At 42.2% G+C, this 22908-nt stretch overlaps 6 protein-coding genes across 6 annotated transcripts; 4 read left to right on the top strand and 2 right to left on the bottom strand.

The window, feature by feature from the left end:
- Positions 1-313: 313 nt before the first annotated feature.
- Positions 314-5226, bottom strand: LOC131887513 (uncharacterized). The gene is made up of 6 exons (XM_059236148.1): positions 4693-5226; positions 2845-3054; positions 2447-2639; positions 1769-2388; positions 1137-1650; positions 314-1060 (listed from the first exon to the last, which is right to left on the bottom strand). Exons 1-6 carry the CDS (start codon positions 5156-5158, stop codon positions 532-534), a joined length of 2532 nt encoding a protein of 843 aa, XP_059092131.1. The 5' UTR covers positions 5159-5226; the 3' UTR covers positions 314-531.
- On the top strand, positions 3054-5791 carry LOC131887517 (CLIP domain-containing serine protease B10-like). Its single transcript, XM_059236153.1, has 3 exons — positions 3054-4093; positions 4153-4659; positions 5526-5791. The coding sequence occupies exons 1-3, from the start codon at positions 3571-3573 to the stop codon at positions 5705-5707; spliced, it is 1212 nt and encodes a 403-aa protein (XP_059092136.1). The 5' UTR covers positions 3054-3570; the 3' UTR covers positions 5708-5791.
- A 23-nt stretch (positions 5792-5814) lies between these two features.
- LOC131887515 (phenoloxidase-activating factor 1-like) lies at positions 5815-7374 on the bottom strand. Its single transcript, XM_059236151.1, has 2 exons — positions 6150-7374; positions 5815-6079 (listed from the first exon to the last, which is right to left on the bottom strand). Exons 1-2 carry the CDS (start codon positions 7291-7293, stop codon positions 5898-5900), a joined length of 1326 nt encoding a protein of 441 aa, XP_059092134.1. The 5' UTR covers positions 7294-7374; the 3' UTR covers positions 5815-5897.
- Positions 7375-7691: 317 nt separating this feature from the next.
- LOC131887516 (phenoloxidase-activating factor 1-like) lies at positions 7692-9169 on the top strand. Its single transcript, XM_059236152.1, has 2 exons — positions 7692-8787; positions 8861-9169. The coding sequence occupies exons 1-2, from the start codon at positions 7770-7772 to the stop codon at positions 9061-9063; spliced, it is 1221 nt and encodes a 406-aa protein (XP_059092135.1). The 5' UTR covers positions 7692-7769; the 3' UTR covers positions 9064-9169.
- A 2898-nt stretch (positions 9170-12067) lies between these two features.
- Positions 12068-14111, top strand: LOC131887514 (phenoloxidase-activating factor 3-like). Its single transcript, XM_059236149.1, has 2 exons — positions 12068-13672; positions 13748-14111. The coding sequence occupies exons 1-2, from the start codon at positions 12421-12423 to the stop codon at positions 13927-13929; spliced, it is 1434 nt and encodes a 477-aa protein (XP_059092132.1). The 5' UTR covers positions 12068-12420; the 3' UTR covers positions 13930-14111.
- Positions 14112-19640: 5529 nt separating this feature from the next.
- Positions 19641-22526, top strand: LOC131886725 (uncharacterized). Its single transcript, XM_059235126.1, has 3 exons — positions 19641-19658; positions 19734-20583; positions 20657-22526. Exons 1-3 carry the CDS (start codon positions 19641-19643, stop codon positions 22408-22410), a joined length of 2622 nt encoding a protein of 873 aa, XP_059091109.1. The 3' UTR covers positions 22411-22526.
- Positions 22527-22908: the final 382 nt, after the last annotated feature.

The raw sequence follows: 22908 nt of genomic DNA, 5'->3' as shown, positions 1-22908 counted from the left end.
CCGAGAAAGAAGAGAATAGTTGGACTTCATGGTTCGAACTAGCCTGGATTCTCGAGGGCTTGAAGGTGCTCTCAAAACGCACATTAAGCCCCTACGGTCACTAGAATTGACCTTAAAACCTGGTTTGGGACAAAGCTCAGGAATGCTTTTGAAAACCTACAGTATCAGATACATTTGGAACATTCTCTTTTACACTTGAAGGTCAAAGAATTGCAATTAATTGAATTTGAAACCAATAGGAATAATGACAATTCAAGAGTAATTGACCCAAAGTACTTGCCAACCGGAATTCGAAAGGACTAAATTCAAAGGATTGTACCTTGTCCGGCCAACGAGGACACCATCAGTTTTTTTTTTATTTTCCAGAAACATTCTCTCGTTCATAGAGTATCAGATTGATTTCCAGTTCAATATGTGGACGGGGATTTGGTACTCAAAAGTGTACTTCAGAAAGATCATAGTGGCGAAACGAACCATGGACCTCATTTGCACTTAATAAAGAATTTAAAAACACAGCTTCGGGTTAATATCTTAGCAATCATCAAACATATTCTTGGGGACTTGAATCACAGCCGCCGAGCTTCTGGGGATTCTCAATTTGGCTGTTGGATGTTCATACCACCGATCCTCTTCAATGATGTATTGAAACATTTTGCCATTTCTGTCCCGATTGTCATAGCCTCCCACGATGGTAGGATACCCGTCAAAAACTTGCATCTGCGCACTCATCAACGGAATCGGCAAATCCGCCACTGGCGACCATTTTCCAGTTTCCGGATCAAGGATTTCAGCTGACGAGATGGCCGGATTCTTGGCGCACCATTTATCACATCCGCCGGCTGCTAGGACAAAAAGCTTCCCTTCATCAGTTTGGACCAACGAGCAAGCAGGTCTATCACGACGAGTGGACATGGATTCCAATTCATTCCATCGATACCCATCGTACATCCATGATTTGTCTTGAGACTCTCCAGCGTTATAAATACTTTCCCCTCTGTTACTTGTCAGAGTGAATTGATCAGCGTAACCACCAGCAATCACCACATGGGTTTTGTTCAAGCTGAAATCAATCAAAATGGATTTTTAAGCTCCTTTCAAGGATGTGGCATCTAAAATGAAAAGCAAGATGCCCTCACCTCACAACACAATGGCTGTTTAAGCCAGAATCGCGATAATAGCCAGGCAACGGCCTGCCTGGCTGCCACCGCTTTGAACGGAAGTTGAAAACTTCAGTGCTGTCAGCTGACGCGCCACCCTTGCTGCCTCCTAAAACCCACATGTTCCCTTGTTCGTCCAGGGCAGATCCGGCGTAAAATCTAGGTTCCAACATGTTAGGCAGCTCACCAGAAACTGGGCTTTTGATCCAATCATTATCTAGCGGTAGGTATTTGTGGCAAGTGTTCAAATTGTCGTCACCATTTTTGCCCCCGCAAACAATAGCAGCGTCTTTGGTGACTTGGCCGGTCATGCCTAATGTACCAGCCTCATACTCCGTGTTTCCACTGACGTTGAAGACCCTGCCGTTAAGAGGACGGACCCGTTTAGTGCAGAGGTTATTGGGTTCAGCAGATATTAGCTCAACATCTCTCAGCAACCCATTGAATTCGTTCTCATTATAGCCTCCGATGACCATCAGATATGGCGATGTATCTGAAGAAACAAAAACCTTACATGCGGATAAATTGTTCTTTTTGAACATTGCAATCGGTCGGACGAAATGTATCCAAATTCATGAAGGAGGATCGAAAGGCTTGATATTAAAACTAACCAGTGTTTCTTTGGATCCAAGTCAAGATTTGGCGGTTGGTTAATCGCGTGTAAATTTGCGCCTCAAGGGCACAACTCACTCCACCGCTCACCAATGCAACGGCCTCGTAATAACGATCTCGAGCGGTATCTGAGCGTGGTCGGATGATTGGACTTCCACTGTCACCAACACATGACCCTCCCACCAGAATTGGAGATCCTACACAAATCACCTCGGGTGTGATTCCAGTCGGTATCTGTTGTCTGAGTTTGATGGGTGCAATGCCAAATTTTGACACTCGTTCAACCGAAAATACATCCGAGCAATGGCTCAAGGGTAAGATCTGGAGATTCTCGACTGACAAAGAAATTGCACGTTTCCCGCTGTTGTCTTCTCCCCAGCCTGTTAAGATGGCAAACGTGTCTGCCAAATCGTCAGTGTCGTCCACAGGGAGGTATGGAAGACAAACTGGCAGAATGTAGTCGGTAAATTCGACCTTTTTTCCCATAATAGCTAATCCCACGTCAAAATATGCTCTTCCTGAACGGTACTTAGGGTGACGCAAAACCGAGACAACATCCCTGATTTCAGCTGATCCTTCCAACAAGTTTTCGTTTCCCAACCGGGCCTTATATGGATACCTGTGAAATATGAGCTCATCGTTACCAGACCAAACCACGAAAAGGACTAATTGCATACTCAGGCAGTTCAATTAAGGCGAAACAATGGGCCGCAGTGAGGATATGATAATTCGTTATCAAGCTACCACCGCATTGATGCACCCATTCCTCATTTTCAATTTTGCCCAGGGACGTCATCCAAGGAACGCTCTGAATTGTCACGTTATTTGCACGATCCTCTAAGCCTCTCTCCTTTGTCGACTTTCCGCACTCTGTAAAAGTAACTCTTTTTATTTTGAAGTATTGTTAAAAGTGTTTTAAATGTTATCTGGTTATTTATTTCAAGTATCCTCTTTAATACTAAGGAAGCAGACCTTTTACCAGTGTTAACAAGTTTCCATTATTAAACGCCCCAAGAGCAAGATTGCAAACACACTCACAATTTACAAAGCATTATTGTTTAACGCTGCCTTTTACCTCTAGGAGGAATCGGACACTTTTCTGGTTGACAAACTCCGTATTGTCCTCTGATATGATTTCCGTCTTCATCGACTTGAGTAGAGCACCAAGGGCCCTTGGTGATGTGAAAGATCACCCAAGCACAAGAGTAGTAGATTTTGCCACGATACTTGAAGGGGAAAACGCAAGGTTTGTTTGGATTTTTGGAACCGGTTGTGGTCATGCAATCTGAAATGGCAAAAGTCATGGTATCTAATCTATAGAAGGGTCAAACGATTGAGAAGAACTGTATCTGACTTCATAAAAAGTCAATGTTTAGTGGTTTTAAAAATGCAAAATGAACGAAACTTAGAAGGCAAAAAATATTGCTCATTTGCGAATTTGATTAGTTGATGATGTTGAGCTCTGTGGAAATCATCGAATTCCAGAGGCCATGCCCCGGAGAAGCTCTTAGAGAGAGTTTTACGAGACATTTGAATTCCAACGAGGAGCAAGCATCGGACCCTGTATAATTTACGAAACCCACCAAGCGAAACAGGTCTGGATTGACGTTGAAACGTTGGGTTGCGTAGTGCGCATTGCTGCCAGGCTCAAGAATTTATGATGAAGCGAAAGACCAGATTCACCTCGTCGATCACTCACTGAAGTCAATAACGTGGATTCAAATTGTTACCATGGTCATAACCAACTTCATTCTGGGGCTCCTCGTGATCAGATTTCGAAACGTGGATTCAAATTGTTGCCATGGTCATAACCAACTTCATTCTGGGGCTCCTCGTGATCAGATTTCGAAACGTGTCTTGCCAAAACTGCAACCTTACCATCATCGGAGGGCCGCAAGAGAGGACGCCTTGTGTTTTCCCATTCATGTTCAAAGGCCAACTCTTCAACGAGTGCACTTCCTTCGATGATCCCGAGAATCGATTGTGGTGCTCAACCAAAGTCGACCAACATGGTTATCACATTGGAGGAGGTAGAGGCTTTTGGGGATATTGCGATCAAGACTGCATTTCAAAGAGGATTGACAAATTAACCCCGCCCAAAGTTTCTCCTCTTCCTGAAAAAATTGAGCCCCTTCAAAAAGAAGAAGAAATTGTTCCCCCGGTCAATGGCACATGGCTACCAAAACCGGGAGGAGGTCAATGTGGCTTGAACACCAATGTTGGGTACATTGTGGGAGGAGCCCAAGCCACCAGGGGAGAGTTCCCTTTCATGGCCCTTTTGGGATATGAGGGGCCTCGAGGTGTTGTGGTTTATCTTTGTGGGGGTAAGTCAGTTCTCATCCATTTAAGGTCGGGCGTTAACCAAAGCTTTTCCATCTTGCAGGGACCCTAATCAACAAGCACTATGTCATCACTGCTGCCCATTGTCAAGGAAGATCTCGCCAAGAACAAATCAGACAAGTGGTTTTGGGCGAGTACAACATTGACACGGATCCAGATTGTTTATACTGTCGGGGAGTGCAAAGATTTGACATCTCGGCAGAGGACGTGATTGTTCATAGAGATTGGAACACGGAGAGGATATTTGATGGCAATGATATTGCCTTGATTCGTTTGCCCAGACCTGCGAAAACCTTTGATGAAGATGTAGATGAATGGATTTTACCCGTGTGTCTGCCAATCCAAGAGAGTGGAGCACCGACCAAAGAGTACATTTCCGTGGGATGGGGTCAAATTGGTCAAACTTTATCCAGCACCAACTTTGCCAAATTTGGTGCGGCTGTAGAAGTTTTGCGGAAACTGACCATGCCCCTCGTTTCTAATGAAGAATGTCGAATCGAATACCAACGAGAAATGCCCTCTAATTTCTTGTGTGCAGGCGCGGAATTAGGTAATAGGAGGACGATATGTTTCAAGTACATACCTTTGGATGGGGTTGGGCTGCCTCCATCCAGGATGCCCATCAGGGATCTTTTTGGTCGGTCAGAGTATTTTCTTGCTTTGGTGGTGCCATTCAGGGGGGTTTTGTCAATCCTTACTGGATTCTGAGTAAACATGTCCACACTGTCGATCAAGTTATTGGTGGCTTGAGTCATGGGAGATAATTGACTCCTGGGATCAGATTTGGATGTTCCTGAACCACATTCTGAGTCGCAATGTTTCCAATGTCCAATCATGTGCTTCTTAGATCGGGGATCAGTTTTGGTTGAACACCATAATCTTTGGTCGGGGTCCGTCATATTAATGCACTCATAATGAAGCTCTCGATTGTAGACGTATGGAAATGAACATGGAACATCAGGTTGACATCGAAGTTCCTCCTCACTCCCTTCGGCGATAGAAAGATGGAGGCACAAAATAACCAAGAAAACTGTTGATGGTATCAACATGCTGGCTAATCTGATACGATGCTGGCTAATCTGATACCATTTTTGGTCTAACGTTCGACGAGTTTGGCCAGTACTGCAGATCCAGTTTTGATACAAAGCAAACGGCCACAACCAGATCTTGCTATTTATGTTTTCAAAGCTATCAAGATCGGTTTTAATCATGCCTTGATGATATAACTACTCATTTTGCTTGATTACCTTTCTTATCACCCTAGTGGCTTTTAATGTCTCACAAAACACCAATCCATATTAGCATGCAATGATCATTGTGAGCATGTATGTCAAGCAGCTAAATGTTTCCTGTTTTGGACAACCTGTTGTATTACCTCTTAGGAAATACTTATGATTCTGATTGATTGGTTTTTAGGTAAAGACACATGTAGCGGCGATAGTGGAGGCCCATTAATCGTGAGAAATGGAGAGGAAACTTCAATGTGGCTGGCAGGTGTCGTTTCGTTTGGAACCCAGACTTGTGGAGCAGGAAAACCTGCCGTTTTTACCAACATCAAACATTACATGCCGTGGATTAAAGCTAATCTAAGGCCCTGAGCATTTGTACTTGAATGGTTTACACATAGTAACTGACAATCTGACAATATGCGCAATTTGAAATTTATTTTTCGTTGACCACAACATGGGTCTTCTGATCTTTCGGGGCTTGATCAATACAACGTATATGACCAACTTTAAATGTGACAGTAAGCTTCACAGCAAAGTAGACTCGTTCATTGGAGCAAAATCAAGGGCGGAGTTTGCTCAATATCCATTCCTCATAATTGTTCAATTTGACATAAAGGCCAGGGGCGCCAATGCCGCACCTCCGAGTGCCTCTGGATATGATTCCCATGAGAAACATGGGCCTTTCTTGGTCATCACGTGCAATGAGAGGGCCTCCAGAATCTCCATTGCACGAGTCCTTCCCTGAAAAGAAGAGCGGGATTCGATTCATGTACGCCCATTGCTTGAAAAAGCCTTTCAAGGCCTCTCTCACCATCTTCGCCTCCAGCGCAAATGAAATTGGGGGTGATGTTGGAGAATCGGGCCTTACATTGAGGAAACTCCACCAGAGGTAACCTCAGTTTGAATAAGGTTCTCTGGCTAACGCCTAGCTCGGGGATGTCCGTGTCCCGAATGAGTCCATTGGAAGTTCGTCCCCAACCCATGGTGTAAAACTCGTTGAGGGACTCCAAGTCCTCACCAAACCCCAAGCAAACAGGGGCGACGATAGAATCTGGATCCTCATAAATGGTCGTTATGGGTTCGGGTAGGCGGATCAACGCGATGTCGTGCTCCCCATTCACGTGCCTCAAGTCGGCGTAACGTTCGTGAACAATCACGGCTTCGGGTTTGTAACGTGCCACACTCCGGCATCCCAAGCAATCGGGATCCAATCCGACATCGTACTCGCCAATCAGTACCTCAGCTATTTCCAAGCTGGTGCCTTCGAAGTGACAATGAGCGGCTGTGAGGACATATCGCCGATTAATCAAGGCCCCTCCACATTTGTAATGAAGGTTGTCATATCCCGGTTCGTTATAGCCGAGAAGGACAGCGAACGGAAACTCCCCTCGGAGAGCCTGCTCTCCCCCGACGATAAAGCCGACATTGGTGTAAAATCCGCATTCACCTTTCTTATGATCGGGCAACCATGTGCCTCTTCGACTCTCTGGGTTCAACTCCCAAGGGTTGGCTGGCGGTAGAGGCGTGGTGGTTGATGTAGTGGTTAGCCGAGCCAAGGGACGAGTGGGTACGGAGATGGTAGTAAAAGTAGGACGAATTTTCCGAAGACTCGGAGGAGGCGTGGTGCCTGGGATCAATCTTCCCTCATCATTCACAAAGCTGCACTTGGGATCGCAGTATCCCCATTCTCGTTTGCCCAAACGATATTCGCCATTGGAATCTGTGTTGGTTGGACACCAAGGACGCTTATCTCCTTCAGTGAGAGTTGTGCACGCATTGATTTTCCGACCCAATATCCTGAATGGAAAGACACAGTTGGCACCGGCACCCACAGGCCCACCCCATACTGTAATGGAACAATTCAAGGCCTGAGCTTTAGCCACTGTGGCTGGGTTGAGTAGTAACGCAATGCATAAAATACATTGGACGACGAGAGGAGCCCCTATCGAAGTCATCGTTGGTTTTAATCTTGTGTGGTATGGTATACCATTTCAAAACCTGTTTGTACTCTCATTGAGACGAGAACGATGGTGGGTTTTGTTGTATAAGAGTTTGGAAGTGTTATGATCGTCATTGACCTGTATGGAATGTTGCAAGCCTTCTTTATGTCGCAAGTCCCGAATGCAATCTCAAAACAAAGGAAGCCATCAAACCATCTACCATTGTGGTCATGATTCAATATTCATTATTTGTCGTAAAAAAAACGACGATAAAATCAAACACCTTCAGGCCATACACGTCATCATCCATCAAACATCAACTTGAAAAAAAGGATGCTTGAAGCAACAGGTTTTGAAGAGTTTTAAAAATACCAATTGTTCTTTGTGCACTCAAGCAAGTTCCTATTCCCATCTCATTCAGAATAAAATTCCATAAGCCATCTAGTTAGGTAACACTCATACATCCAAACGCACGGCCTCTCCGCCTCGAAATGAAGAGGTCATTTCTGACTTTGGTCTTAGGTCTAACTTGCACTTGTGACCTTGCTTGGTCTCAGATGTGTCGTGAAACAGTGACTGGGGAAGAATGTCAATTTCCATTCATCTTGATCGACGGTGTTCGTCAAGTGAGGTACTTTAGATGCACCACTGACTATGACGAGGCAAAGAGGCCGTGGTGTTCTACCAAAACCCACCCCAATCGAACTCATATAATTGGCAATTGGGCATATTGTGCTAAGACATGTTCCAACAACCGAAACTCTTTTGTCCCGAAATCACTCACGTCCAGCTTTACAACAACTACTACACCCATCCCTGTGGATCCATCCACGCTTGGAACATGGCTTCCCAATCTGGACAATAACGAGAGTTGTGGCGTGGATTTGAATTCGAATCAAATCATCGGTGGGAAAACAGCCAAAGTGGGACAATTTCCATATCTGGCGTTGCTCGGCTATTGGCGGAGAGGGATGTATTTTTACGCCTGTGGTGGAACCCTTATCAACCGAAGGTATGTGATAACAGCTGCGCACTGTCAGGGTTCGACACCTCCCAAGAGAGTAAGGCAAGTCGTCCTGGGTGAGACTACTGTAGGCAAAGAAGTTGATTGTCTTGGATGTTCTCCACCTCTGAAGTTTGAGATCGTTGATGAGGATGTGATTGTTCATGAAAATTGGGACCCTGATCGGTTTCAAAATGGCGATGACATAGCCCTCATTCGGCTACCCCGCCTGGTGGACAACGGGTTCGACCGGTATCCCCAAATCATCCCCATATGCTTACCTTGGGTGGTGGGCGTGAGTGATCCCAATAGTGTGTATTCAGTGGCGGGTTGGGGTCGCACCGATAATCAACCCGTGTCCAAAGAAGAAATCAAGAGCACAGGGGTACTTTCAACATCCCTTCAATTTGCCCAAGTCCCTTGGGTGTCTTTCACAGAGTGTAGGAAATTTCAAATCTACGCTGGACTCAAGCGAGGAAAGCATATTTGTGCTGGAGGAGTTCAAGGTAATAGCTCAGTTGACCTTCTAAGTGTGCAAATATCTATGCACAATAGTAAAAATCCCATTCATTTGTTTAGGCATTGACTCGTGTAGCGGCGACTCTGGTGGACCACTCTTGGCTCAACCTAAGACAGCTTACGGCAATGCTCAAAAAGACCTTCCTTATTTTCTTCGGGGCATTGTTTCTTTTGGAACTCAAACGTGTGGAAGCGGGTATCCTGGAGTCTATACCAATATTGATATGTATTTGGATTGGATTCAAGACCAGCTGCAGCCATAAAAGCACAATGACGGACCGGCATGTATTATATATGTGTATAATAAATTGTTGTGTGTGCTTGCACTCCATACTGAATGAAAATCAAATCCATCACACAGCCCTTAAACATGATTTGCAAAATTCTTGATTCTTACAAAAGCTTCAATTTTCCAGCCAACCAGGTTTAAGAAGGGAAAAGACTAATCTAAAATGAATGACTTAGTTTCAAATGCACAAGAACTTAAAGAGAAAATTTTGGCTTGTAAATCATGCAGCCCATCCTTTTATCATATTACACGATCCCTCCAAAGAGATCAATAATACTAGGTTTGGTGATGCTAATTTTAGACTGCCACAGCCAAAATCATAGAAAACCATAACTAGAATGCTCAAGCTCAACATGAACTGTACCGCATGAGCATGTTTTCACGTCAGCTGACGCTAGTAGAAAAGGGACAAAGATATTTCTTGAAATCTCGCTTCAGGCAAGTTGAATTATTCCCATGAAACGTTTGGTATTCCTCTTTAATCTTAATATCTTTTGAATCTCACAAATATACATGTAGCAAGAGCGGTAGAATAATAAAAAAACATGCTTTTTGGGGCATAATCCATGTAACATGTCAAAAAAGATTCGGACATTAGTAGAGCAAATCTCGTACTCTATTGATTGTCCTTGTTTAGCAACGCATATCGAAAGTGTAACTAAATGTATCCGAAATTGCAACGCAATGATGAGGCATTCGGAATTTCGTTTCAATCTCCCAATAATGTGCTTGAATGTGGGCGACATGATTGCACCTTTACGTAATCAAGGTAATTCCGACACCCCGGCTGGAGGTCAGCCTGAACCCAGGCTTGTTCCTTGCGTTTCAGTTCAGTGTTTCCACCACATGGATGCAAACTTTTACTTTAGCCCCATTTTAACCCCTTCAAAATTTCGTTCTTTAAAATGTGGTCGGACAACTTACTCAAACCCGTTTTATGAAGCGTGCTAGACGAGAGTAATTGCTTGACAAGGAGTCGTATTAGTGGTTTCTACTCTGAATTTGGACGAGCCGTCAACGATTCAAATTTGTAATAAAGTTGTCCTAAGTAGCTTCACTACGAATGAAACATTTTGCCCACCAGCGACAGCTGAGACGAAAACAAGCGATCGCAACGCCGTTGATCGATCTATCGATCTATATATGATGTTATCTATGGCCAAAATGTTCAAAACCAACCCAACTGATTACAGCCTTGTTCTTGAAATTAGAGTACCAGNAGTTTAGTGTTTCCACCACATGGATGCAAACTTTTACTTTAGCCCCATTTTAACCCCTTCAAAATTTCGTTCTTTAAAATGTGGTCGGACAACTTATTCAAATTTGTAATAAAGTTGTCCTAAGTAGCTTCACTACGAATGAAACATTTTGCCCACCAGCGACAGCTGAGACGAAAACAAGCGATCGCAGCGCCGTTGATCGATCTATCGATCTATATATGATGTTATCTATGGCCAAAATGTTCAAAACCAACCCAACTGATTACAGCCTTGTTCTTGAAATGAGAGTACCAGGAAGTTAATTTAGATGCAATTGCTGTCTTTTAATGTTTTCAGGCAGAAGTTGTCCTTCCCAATACACAAACCACACGCACATTTTGACAAATTGAAGTACAGAATGTAAGTACGAAAATGATAGAAAATGTAAATGTTCCATTTTGAAGAGGAATGCACTCCGTACCGAATGGTGTTTATAAAAGTTAAACAAGAAAACAATCATTTGATACAATTCACTGACTATGGAATGCAGTTGATTCTGAAACAATGGTTCCTGAATTGATGCCAGAATTGGCTTCAAATATCTTTGGATTGTAAAACCAACAACATTTTCCCAAGTTTGCCTTGTGCTAACATGAACAGTCAAATAACAAAGCTATGGTTCCTGTTTTAGCCCACTAGTATTGGATGACACAATACGGTTGTAATTCTCTTCAATCCCTGTTGGGATTGGTTCTAGTTAACCCTGGTTTTAGTTGACCCACAGCAGGACAGATAATGTTTGGCAAGCAAAAAGAACTATGAAAACTAAAAACACACCTTGATGTTAACTAGGATCACCTAGACTGTTCATCAAAGGGCATTTGGGGTCAGCTATTTGCATGCCGTAGTGTTCCAACGGCAAAGCATCAAGCTCAAGATCAATCAGTGCTGTTATTGATCACTAAATCAGTCTTCCGACATTGACATTGCAAGTTTTGAGATTGAAATAATGCTTTCAGATCTTTTAGAGCCAGTCCTTTGCTCACTTCACTTCATCGAACTCTTCTGACAATGAAAAGACCAAACTAGCATCAGTTCGAAGACATTTTTGATTCAAGTCATAACATTTAGCTTTCAACATTTTATCCAGCCTAAATTTTGGATGAGTTTTACCGAAACACGAGCAGAACCACGTTAGACAAATGGTGAAAAATAACTTGTCAGTATTCAAGATGTTTTTCTTATATTATACATTTTTTGGACAAATATTAAGGGGTGAACATATTTAAATATCATTCAATATGTCCCCCAGTAGAACCAAGCCTTTCAATCAAATGTTTTAAATGCTCTTTTGCATCCCTGGTACATATTTTACAGGGGCTGTTGGTCCAAAATCAATGATAAGCTAACTGACTACCTCAAATAACTTGCAAAGTACTATTTAAAATGAGTTCCAGGATTAACCCTTACCTTCGAATAAAAACTTACCATGGATGGAATTTCTTTACAATTCTTAGCCTATGGAATGAATTTGCCCATTTCATATAATTGGTCTCTTAAAACTGGCTTTTATTAAATTTGATCCTCAAACTATTACTAAAATGAATAAATAGTTACTCGTAAATTCATATCACAAATTAAATTACTAATAATGGCATCGGAGCCATCGTTGACGACACAAAATATGTTCCTCAGCAGACGAGGGGTAAATTCCCCTATCGGAAGATACCCTTTAAAAAAGACGTTAGTGTACCACACTCTGAATTGGTTTCAAACTCGAGCAAAATGATATACACAACAAAATTAAGTAACTACTCCAATTCGAGAGGAATACTTACTCCTACAAACATCTCCCCCCATACTTGCCGAGACTGAGATGCCAACTCCTCAAGTGAATTGCGTCAAAATAGACAAAGCCTTCGCACCATACCACCAAGCAATCCATAGGATTCTCGAGCTTTTTTGAATGAGCATTTGGAGAGGCGATGGATGATTACTAGGTATCGAGTCATGGCTAATGGTCTGAGATGTAAGCCTAGCACCCAACAAAATGCCAGTTCGTCTCGAACCTCGTCAAACTGGTCTGCATTTGATCTGGCTATCGTCTGAGTGAAGTCCGTGAAAACCAAGGCATGAACTTTAACTGCTCGAAACCGTGGTGGCGGCTCTGTTTCTGGTTGGGAGTGGTCTCAGCATTACCCTGTGGTCATGGACAAGATTGTGATTTGGTCATAGATGGACCAGCCGCGGGAAAGCGGTGCACGTTTCCCTTTGAGTTTCAAGCCATTCGATACTTCGCCTGTACCACAGTGACTGATCCGAATAACAAACCATGGTGCTCAACCAAAACGTTCCCAAATGGCACTCATATTGGCGGCCAAGGCAATTGGGGACATTGCAAAGTGAACTGCCAACCATTCTCTAATCCCTCACAAGATCAGGTCCACTTTGGCGAGCCCAGGGTAGAGGAGCAAAAATTTCCACGACGAACCACTCGACCGTCATTTCGGCGAACAACCAAGCCACCAAGATTTATATCCACCCCCCGAAGACTCTTTCCAACATCCAGGCCAACTATCGTCACGACAACCACAACAATCACACCAACTACAACTACAACAACGACGACGACGACGACACCTGTAACTACTTCCTTCATTATCAAAACTTTTTCGACGCAGAGATCCGACTTTGTCAGAGCCTCGGATTGGACCTCAGGATTGTGGCTCCCCGATCCATCTTTGGGAGAATGCGGATATGGCTTCAATACGGATTATATAACGGGTGGGAAGATCGCCAAGGTGGGCGAGTTTCCTTTCATGGCCTTATTGGGTTTGCAACAACGGAACGGGAAAATCATTTACGGCTGCGGCGGAACCTTGATCAATCGACGCTATGTTTTGACAGCGGCTCATTGCCAGTCCAACAAGATTCCAATCCGGCAAGTCGTATTGGGAGAAACAGATACTTCTAAGGATCGGGATTGCTTTGATTGTCCATTGGTTCAAAGGTTTACCATCCGCAGCTCTGATGTACAAGTTCATGAGGACTATACTCCGGAGGGCGTGTTCGGTCAAGGCAATGATATTGCCTTGATCAGGCTACCCAGCTTAGCTAAGACAGTTTACGACAGTTTTGATATCAAAGTGGGTCCGGCGTGTCTTCCGTGGAAGCAGGAAGCTGTTGGAGATCTACGGGTGATTGGATGGGGCCGATACTCGAACAACCTCGGCATCATTCGGAAGAACTTGGATCGATTCAGCGTCAATAGTAACAATCTGCTTTATGCTGAGCTCGAGAACATCCCGTATTCACGTTGCCGGAGCTTCAAGGAGTTCGAACGTGTTCATCCAACAAGACACATTTGTGCAGCTGGACGAAATGGTAAGTCAATATTGAAGATGACCTTTTTCCTTGTTTTCAATCATTTCACTTTTCACAATAACACTTTTCATTTAGGAGGAGATTCTTGTAACGGGGATTCTGGTGGTCCTTTGATTGCTCACGATAGATCCAGAGACGTGATGTACATCAAAGGAATTGTGTCCTATGGGGCCAATGCTTGTGGAAAAGGAACTCCGGGCGTGTATTTAAATGTGAGAGAATATTTACCATGGATTCTGAGTCGTCTCCGAGATTAAGTTTCAAAGCTGAAAAATATATTGCATCATTTAGCTATTTAATCTTACTGGCCTAGAAATATACCTTACACCTTAGCAAGTAACGAGTGATGCACGATATTCATTCGCTTTGATCCAACCAAAATTGAAACTTTCATCGCTTAGAACATAATAAAGGAACATATAATTGAAAAATGGAGACTTTTATCGTCGACATTGTGGATGTACGTACCCCTACAATTCATTTGCTCATTTATGGTGTTGAGGAACTTGAAATCCCGTTGATATTATCCTTCAGTCAGGGAAGGTCACCCTTCTTTAGTGATGTGACAATAACTGCCAAAGATTCGACTCTTCAGATGAATATGTAGACAATAGACCTCAAGATTCTCAGTACTTTTTTTTCATCTTTAGTATCAATATTCTATAGCAAACGAGGATTTGCAATGCAATACAAGCACACTAATCTATTCGTTAGTCTTGCTCGTTCACATCCTCATCAAAGTTTTCATTTTGATTTAAATTCCCTCAATTTCTTTTTTCTTCTTCTTTTCGTGGTTTCATGGTTATTACCTAACGTATAATAGTGGACAAAAATCATCTCCTGGCATTGCTCTAGAATGAAGCTTATAAAAAATTATAATACAATACTATCTCTAAGCTAACGGCATAGTAGTCTTTATCAAGTCAATAGATTTCGTAGAAGATTCATGAGACTCTGATTTGGCTCACATATGTGAAACAGCACTATTGACCTGCAATCTCTGACTAGTCTTGCTTAAACCCCACTCAGCATTAATCTTCTTTCTGGTGCCCACCTAATCTACCCAACCACGTGAGCCATCTTCAATATAGTTTTGCCTTCCAAAGCTAGACACTGAGGGGGAAATACCGCTTTACGATGCCTCTTCGAGATAGTAAGTGCGTTCGGTGGGGGTCACATTGGGGGCCATACTCAAACCAAGACGCTTGCCCCGTCAAAGCGTGGTAATGTTTTTCAGCTTTTGTCAAGGTCTCGCGAAGATATATCTAAGAAATAGGCTTGATGCAGAAGCTTGCGAGACGGTGCGGTCCATTTTTGGTCAGTTAAACCTCTGTGATAAGATAATATAAAATATAGTTTGAAACGCCTTGATGTGAAAGGATACAAAACACTGCTGATACAAGTGAGTATCCTGATCATCACAGTAAATTCATCCCCTTTTTAAGAGAAATCGTGTCCTTGAAGAAAATGATGACCTGGGAATTGTTAGACTGGAAGTCCTGCGGCGAGGCTTTTGGTACGAAAAGGATACCCTTCGGCTGAAAGTGCTCGTACAGTGATTAATGATTGTCCGGTAGGAAGATATATGGTAGATGAAATACACCAGTCATTGCACAGTTGCTTTTAATTCTCAAAACAAAACTGATTTGATTCAAGCGATTTTGGACTTATCATTTCCCAATTTAGTTGCACTTGACATAATTTTTCCACTTACATTTATACTGTCATAGTGGCGATCACAGTGGTTTATTCGCTGCTAATTGGTAGCGGATTGAATACAACAATAATGTTCTTTTTTTTCCTTCCTTTTTTAATGAAAAGTACCGCAGGATTCAGGTAGTTGTTAAGTTTATAACTAATTTAAATGAAGGACAAGCAGAATCGAATCTACTGTATCTTATTGCTAGGGACTGGCATTTTGATACACTTTGGTACCATTTCATGCAAATTATTCTGGATTAATCAAAAAGATAGCTTTCATTAAGCTTTGTATAAAATGTGCGCCGGTTGAACATTTGGGAATTTTTTTTGACTTTGTCGACATTTAAGCCGTCCACGATATAGTAGTGCATTATCAGTTTTTTTACCTTATGAAGACTCCTTGACAAGAAATGTCATGTTCGTCGTAGAGGAGGCAGTGGTCAAAAATTCACATTTAATCTGACGATTTACTCCCGCTCCATAGTGGAGTATTTTTTCAAAATATGGTCTACGGTAGGCACTTCGTAAGTATTTTGAAAGTCTAATGAAGCCAATAACTGAATTAATCAATTTATGTCGCTTTAGCAATGATTTGTGGGCGTTGATATCACCCGTACTACGTGTTCCATTTAGTGTTGGGATCCCTTTGTCCATCACTAACTACAATAAAAAAACTACCAATGAAATAGTTTGCTGGCTATCAAATGTCATGGAGTTCGTTCGTCCGTTTTGGAAAACATTTCACATCAAAAAATGTCCTAAATTATGGCCGGTTGCTGTTCAGTCATTCTTTGAAATTTCATGCAATTTCAGTTCCTGATCCCCGACAAATCACAACAATGAGTATGGACCTTGGGGGCCGAGATAATAACGCACAATCCTTTTCTTTCTTGTGCACAACCACCATTTATTTTTCCTCCGTCTTCTTCATTGCTTATATCCAGACGGAGTCTCATCTTCAATCTACGTAAGCGCTTGGACGGGTCATTCAAAAACAGATTCCTCGTTGTTCTGTCTCGCTTGCCTGATGAAAAAAGCCTGCTCCGCAAGAAATGAATTCCAGAGAAGGCATACATATACCATACATCTAATGCTAAGTTGGGTATTTGTAGAGAGGTAAATATGTGACACAGTAAGACTGATAAATTGAAAGTCATTGGGGTTTCTTAGTCAGTTCGCCTATGGTAAATATACTACCTCTTAGAGCTAGCCAATAAATGAAATGATGGCTAAAAAGCAAAATTATATAACGCATATAAATTGAACTCATCCAGCCTTTCTATTGGTGTCCGACTCCAGTTACGTCGTGGATTTAGAACAGTGTCTCTAGTTGCTCGTGATTGTGTACTCATCTATGAAAAGGAACCACCGATCGGGTCAGATTTACACGTGTGTGTATTTTTGACCTCCTGAGGGTCACCTCTCTCCTTTCAATTTGTGCCTGATTGCCCTTTGAGCGGGTGTACGCAGTTCTGTCATCATTCAAAGAAGAGGCACCCAAAACGCTTCCAAGGCTTGCTTCAATGTGCCCAAATTTGACATGCAGCACTTTGAGGTTTGCAATAAGTCGGCTTCCAGACAAGAATAAAAAAGAACGATATGAAACAGCGCTCTGTTAGAGGATAACAAGTGTATTGAAGATATTTTAGCTTCTCCGAAAATATTGCTCAATAGGAATTTCAAAAGATTGAGTTGTACCCACACCTTAGAACATTGTTGAAAATTGAATTATCAAAAACCAATTTGTTATCCAACTTTAAGTTATTTTTTCATCTAACCGTTTGACTGTGATTTATTGTAAATAATTGCTTATTGTGGTTCGCTTATAGTAGAATGTCACTCCAGCATTCCTAGGCATTCTTGCCGTTGGTAAGTTCAATGATATTTAAGTAGATAATAATTGGCTGATTTTTGTCAATTTTCAGTGTTTGTCTTTGAGTCTACAACAAAAGAGCATTTAGGATTTAAAGAAATCCCAAAATCGTATTTTGAAAAACTTTTTCTTTCTCGAGCTCCTTTATTGTTTAATTTGCTTCCTTCTAGTATGAATTCGTATGATAGACGTAGGTGCTGTTGATCCGGTAGCTTCTTTCAAGTTAGACTTGAACAAATTTCCAACTAGCATTCCACATCAACCCAACATATCATTCAATCAAGGACTAGCTTGGTCTGCTTAATCAAATTAGTTGGTAGACCAAAAATCATATAAAGTTTAAAAGAGGAAAAATAGACGAAATAAGACCTCTTATTTTAACAGTACTGGGGATTGCATTCCTTGTAGCGGTTAAAAGCCCGTGAAAAATCAAACCAAAAAAACTGAGGCTTAATTCTGGATAGACGCTTGACGCTCGAAAGACACTCGATAGGAAAACTGCACTTCCCTGCTCAACTGAACTATTATTGACCCGCTCACGAATGTCAATTTGTCATAGATAGTTATACTAAAAAGGTGTCTAGCATTTGCATTCCATTAACGTTTTCTTATCTGGTCTTTTTTTTCTTCCTTTCCTTGGTGTCTAACTTTTTCAAAAGCTCAGCTTATTACATTTTTCAGGCATGTAAGTTTTTGACCTGAGCTAGAAGCCCTTAAGCCAATAATATCAAATTTATTTACGATTTTGTGAAATACAAAGATCCAAGGATGTGTTAGCAGTTTTGTTTAAACTGGATCAGGCTTTTAAACCATCGCGTGTTGATTAAAGCAAGGATGCCTGAAGGGCTAAAGTAATGTTTAGAGACCCCGAAAATATTTACGTTTTAGAGGTGAAATGTTCATAAAATATTTAATCCCAAAAAGGAGTAAGAAAATATATATAATGTAAAGAAAAAAAAGAAAACAATGCATAAATAGGCCAAGTATTGAAAAACCTAAAAGTAATTTATTAAACGTTATCCAAAATTGTTATTTTTGAAAAATTTGAAACTGATAAAGTTCAACTACCCGTAGTTAAGGTTTTTCAGAGAGTTACGATCAGGTTTGTAACACTGGAGGCAGAGCTGATTTTCCGGAGCCAAAAGGTACAAAACGAAGGAAGTATTTAGGTATCAAAATGCATGAATTATGTCAATATGCATTATTAATGTTATTTTGTGTAGCACTTTGACAGAAAAATATCCGATTAGAGGGTTACTTGAAATAAAAAATTATTAATTTTGGAGAAATTTGGGAAAAGCACCTGAATTGATCAAAAATGCCCCAAAATGACAAGATCTTTAAAATGAATGTTCAAAATTTAATTGATTAATTTTTGAGTTTTTAGTAAAGTTGTATCAAAACTCAAATAAAGCTGGCCCAAAAAACCTAGGCTTGGACAAATTTCATGAATACTTCTAAAAGCTCATGGAAGCATTTTTAAAAGCATCCATGAGTTTTATCCCAATCCAAGTTTTAATGTCAATTGCAGGGACCGCAGAAGCTCACAGTGTATATTGAGAGCACCTACTAGCCCTCGAGAATGAAGTTCTCCATTCATCTTTTAAATGCTCAATCTTCATTGTTCAATTTGCTTCCTTTAATTATTCCCTGGGATTATAAAGCAGTTGATCCTGCAGCAGGATTTAAGTTAGACTTGCATATGTTTTTGAAAAGACTTCCTGATCACCCCTTTATTTAAGGGCTGGCCAGACCCACCAACTCTGATTCGTATCTGGATCTAATATTATTTGAGTTTGAAACTAAGTAAGATATATTAGTTATTTTTACTTTGAGCAATTGGACATGCAACTTCTACTAGGGCAAGGTAACCCCACCCCCCCCAAAAAAAAAAGAATTAACTAAGCCAGCCTCGCTTTGCACGCAAAACAAAAAGCAAGTAGCTAAGGAACCAAAGCCTAGCCTTGTGCTTTTACTTCATTTATGTATTGCATTGTAATTTTGGCTGAGTCAGGGCTTCCACACTACCGATATCTCGGACTTTGATTTCCTACACTCTACCAAAGAGCGTAATCCCCAAATGAAACTTAACATCGTCCTGGATATACTAGTGAGCGCTTTTACACAAGATAGGAGCGAAGCGCCATTGTACCGTGCAGATCCAGGTTTGAATAGATTTCTCGACCGGACAACGAGGAGGGCCCTTCGAGAAATCAAGCATCTTCTTCCGCAGAAAAATGAGCCAACAGTTAGTATCCTCGTGTAAGTTGAACGCTTGATGATATTGCTATGGAAACATCAGCTTGAGTTTAATCAAGTCTGGCAATGTGGAACAATTGAGTGCATGGGATATTTAGACAAACGGCATTACATTTAATCAAAAAGTACACAAAAATGTGGGGCGTTCTTGGCGTAAGTATTCAAAATGAATTGCTCAGGCAAGGTGTTTGAGATCCTTTCTTTATCGAAGGGACAATTCAATTCCAGATTTTCGTGGCGGGGCTTTGCTTGGCATGCGCCCAACAGGGGAGGAATGAACTCGTTTTCTCCGACGATCTTCCGGCATATATACCTAGTCAAAACAAGGATCAAAACTTTGCGCTGAATTCAATTCTCCCACAAGTTAATTTTGGATTTGCAATTCGACCGACCTCTACCTCTAACTTTGCTATTGTCAATCAATCACCAATTGTAAGTGCGCAAATTCAAAACCTGAATCAAGATAACTTCCCCAAAGGTGTATCACTGGAACCTCCCTCGGCATCAATATCTCCAACTCGAGCCACAATCGCGTTTGGGTTCTCCGATCAAATTAGTGTGCAAGATGACCAGCCGGCTTTCTCAGGTCGTCCTGGTGCTGAAGTTCTGCAATTAGAATCCAGTTCATCAAATTTTGGATCGATTCCATCCAACCAGAATACGCTTCCAATCAACCAAAATACGGTTCCAATCAACCAGAATACGGTTCCAATCAATCAGAATACGGTTCCAATCAACCAGAATACGGTTCCAATCAACCAGAATATTGTTCCAACAATTGAGCAGCCATTCAGCAATTCAATCATCGATTTACAGTCTGGAGAGCCCCCTTCCTTCCAACAACTGACTCCATTCTCGCAATTTGGATTTTCTAATATTGTGAGTGAAAGTTCGATAGTGAACCCATTCCTTGGACAAAATGGGGAGTTCAGTCAAAGTAGTCCTCCAACGACAAGTGCAACAACTCCTCCTGACAATGTCCAGTTTGGTTTAACCAACACCCGCCCAATCCAGACAGTTCCAACCCAAACGATCTCTCCCACAAATCAAGGAGTACAGACATCGTTGCCTTCTTTGGGTAAATTTGATCTAACTTTTGAATTACATTGGATGGGCATTGGAAATTTAAAGTATGGATTACCTCTTTTCAGGTAATTCCAACGGGCCAGTTATATTCAATCCTCCAAGTTTGATCAGTGACGGCCAAGACGATAATTTGAGATTGAATCAAGGTATCGATCCGTTTTCTCAAGCATCAATTTCGCCTTCGACCTTCACCTCCATAGTGCCACCTCTCATTCAGAACCTCCAACCAACGATTGATGTGGGATCGACATTTGCCAATAATCCAGCTGATGGGCAGGTGATCCAAACTCTTCAACAATCAAGCTCAAATATACGGACTGATGGAGCACCTCAACCATCACTGCAACAACCGAATGCAATCAATCAACCCGAGGACATAACAGGGCAACAACCTGTCGAGCCCCTTAACCCAAATATTCAAACTGATGATGGAGCAGGGCAGGAGCCCAATATTCTCCTACCTGTGGCGGTTGTCCCTCCCCCCGTTGTGCCAACAGGCCCACAACAGCAAGGCATCCCTGTCAATCTAAATCAATTGCCCACACCTACTCCGCCTCCTGCGCCTTTAGTCCAAGCCCCTCAACCTGATTTGAGTAGCGATGATTGTCTGGAACGCGTTTGTGACCAAATCATAACCGGGCGAGATCTTACTTACGAAAGAGCCTTGGAAATCCTTCAAGATGAGGAATATTTAGATGCAACTGATTTTGATGTTGTTCGACGACATCGAAGATTCAAAAGACGCTCAGAAGAAAGGAAAAAGCCCAAGACACTGTCAAGAAAGACCCGACAAGTTTGCGGGTTTTTCAACTCTTGCGCTACGAATCAAATTGCTCAATCAAGTGCAGCGTCTCCGGTTACCACTACATGTCCCTCGAGTTCCTCATGCCAACGAAAAAGAAAGAAGCGCCAGGTGTGCGAATTAGTGGCTAGTTTGCCTGTCACCTCGGCAAATGATTGCTTAGTGCTTGGCGTAGCCGGTGGGGTTGCATCAGCAGCTGCCATCGCTGTCGGAGTAAGGCCAAACGCTCCCCCACCCCCACCTCCAGCTCCTATAGCTCCACAACCAGTGGTACAACCATTGCGAATTGTCAATGCCATTGACGTCTTCCCCGAATTAGGGCTTGCCCCTAGGGGTGTGCCCCAACCCGGTCAATTTGGAGGGGGTGCCTTACCTTTCGTCACGGATGGAGCTTCAGCTGAATCCTTAGGATTAGTGCCCGATGGATTGGTTCCGGTGGCAATTTTTCCCCCCTTTCAAAACGCCCGAACCAGAGCCGATGCTGTGGGGGTGATCTTCTCCGAAACAGACGACCAATCCATCACAGTGGCCGGGTTCGATCCAGCAGATCAGGTAGATTTCCTGAATCGACGCCAGCCAAGGTTCAAAAGAGGGATTGTCCAGAGCTTGAGACACTCAGTCATGTCCGGTTTGGGTCGGTTAAGGCATCAGGTTCGGCGTTTTTGGGGCTTTCGCCAGGCCCGTAGAGATGGATATTATAAGCAACCAGCTTCTTTGTACAACCAGTCCAACGTTCGGCTCAACTTTATTGAGGTCGAACGGCGTTATGGGGTCAGAATCCGAGTTCGAGCCCGACGACGTTGCTCTTCGGAAGAGGACTGTAATTCAAGTTGCCGTGATGGAATATCTCCGGTCCAGTGCAACGCATTGACTGGTCTCCCGTTATTCAATGCAAACATTAACAACCCTATTGCCAGACAAACGGGAGAGGAATTTCAATCGGATGCCGCCCCTGAATGCCGGGTGGAACTGTCAGATTCGTGCCTAAGAATCAGACGGAGGCGGCGTCGATTTTGAAGTAATGTATCCTTGGCTTATTTTGAAGCGCAGGAAAATAATAATAAAACGCCAAATTATTTTCAAACCTCTAGAGTCTGTACAATCATTAATGAAAATATTGACAAAACTTATGAGACAGATGAGAAATAATACCATATCTTTTGCAAACCGTTGCAAAGGAATAAATTGTAGCAAATTTCAAGTATTCGTTGAGAGTTTTAAGTAGAAAGACAACCCTCGTAATACTAGTGCCGGCTTTTTCGCTTCAAATCAGGAAATTATGCACAAGCAAGTCAAAAATGTCACAAATTCGGCAGGTATTTCGCTGTGTTAGAGGGTGGGTTGGCTCATGATTCAATAGAAAAACGAGCCTGCCTATCACTTTTGTCCCTCTTCGCAAAACACATTGTATATCACATCTAGATCAACACGTTTTTCCATGGTTCGAATGATGTAGTCTTGAAAGGCGAGATTAAAACACAATTACCAGACTACGTTAATTTTGTTTTGATTTGC

The sequence above is a fragment of the Tigriopus californicus genome, chromosome 9 (genome assembly GCF_007210705.1).
Source record: "Tigriopus californicus strain San Diego chromosome 9, Tcal_SD_v2.1, whole genome shotgun sequence".
Lineage (NCBI taxonomy): Eukaryota > Metazoa > Arthropoda > Copepoda > Harpacticoida > Harpacticidae > Tigriopus > Tigriopus californicus.
This window is presented reverse-complemented; position numbering and strand designations above follow the sequence as displayed.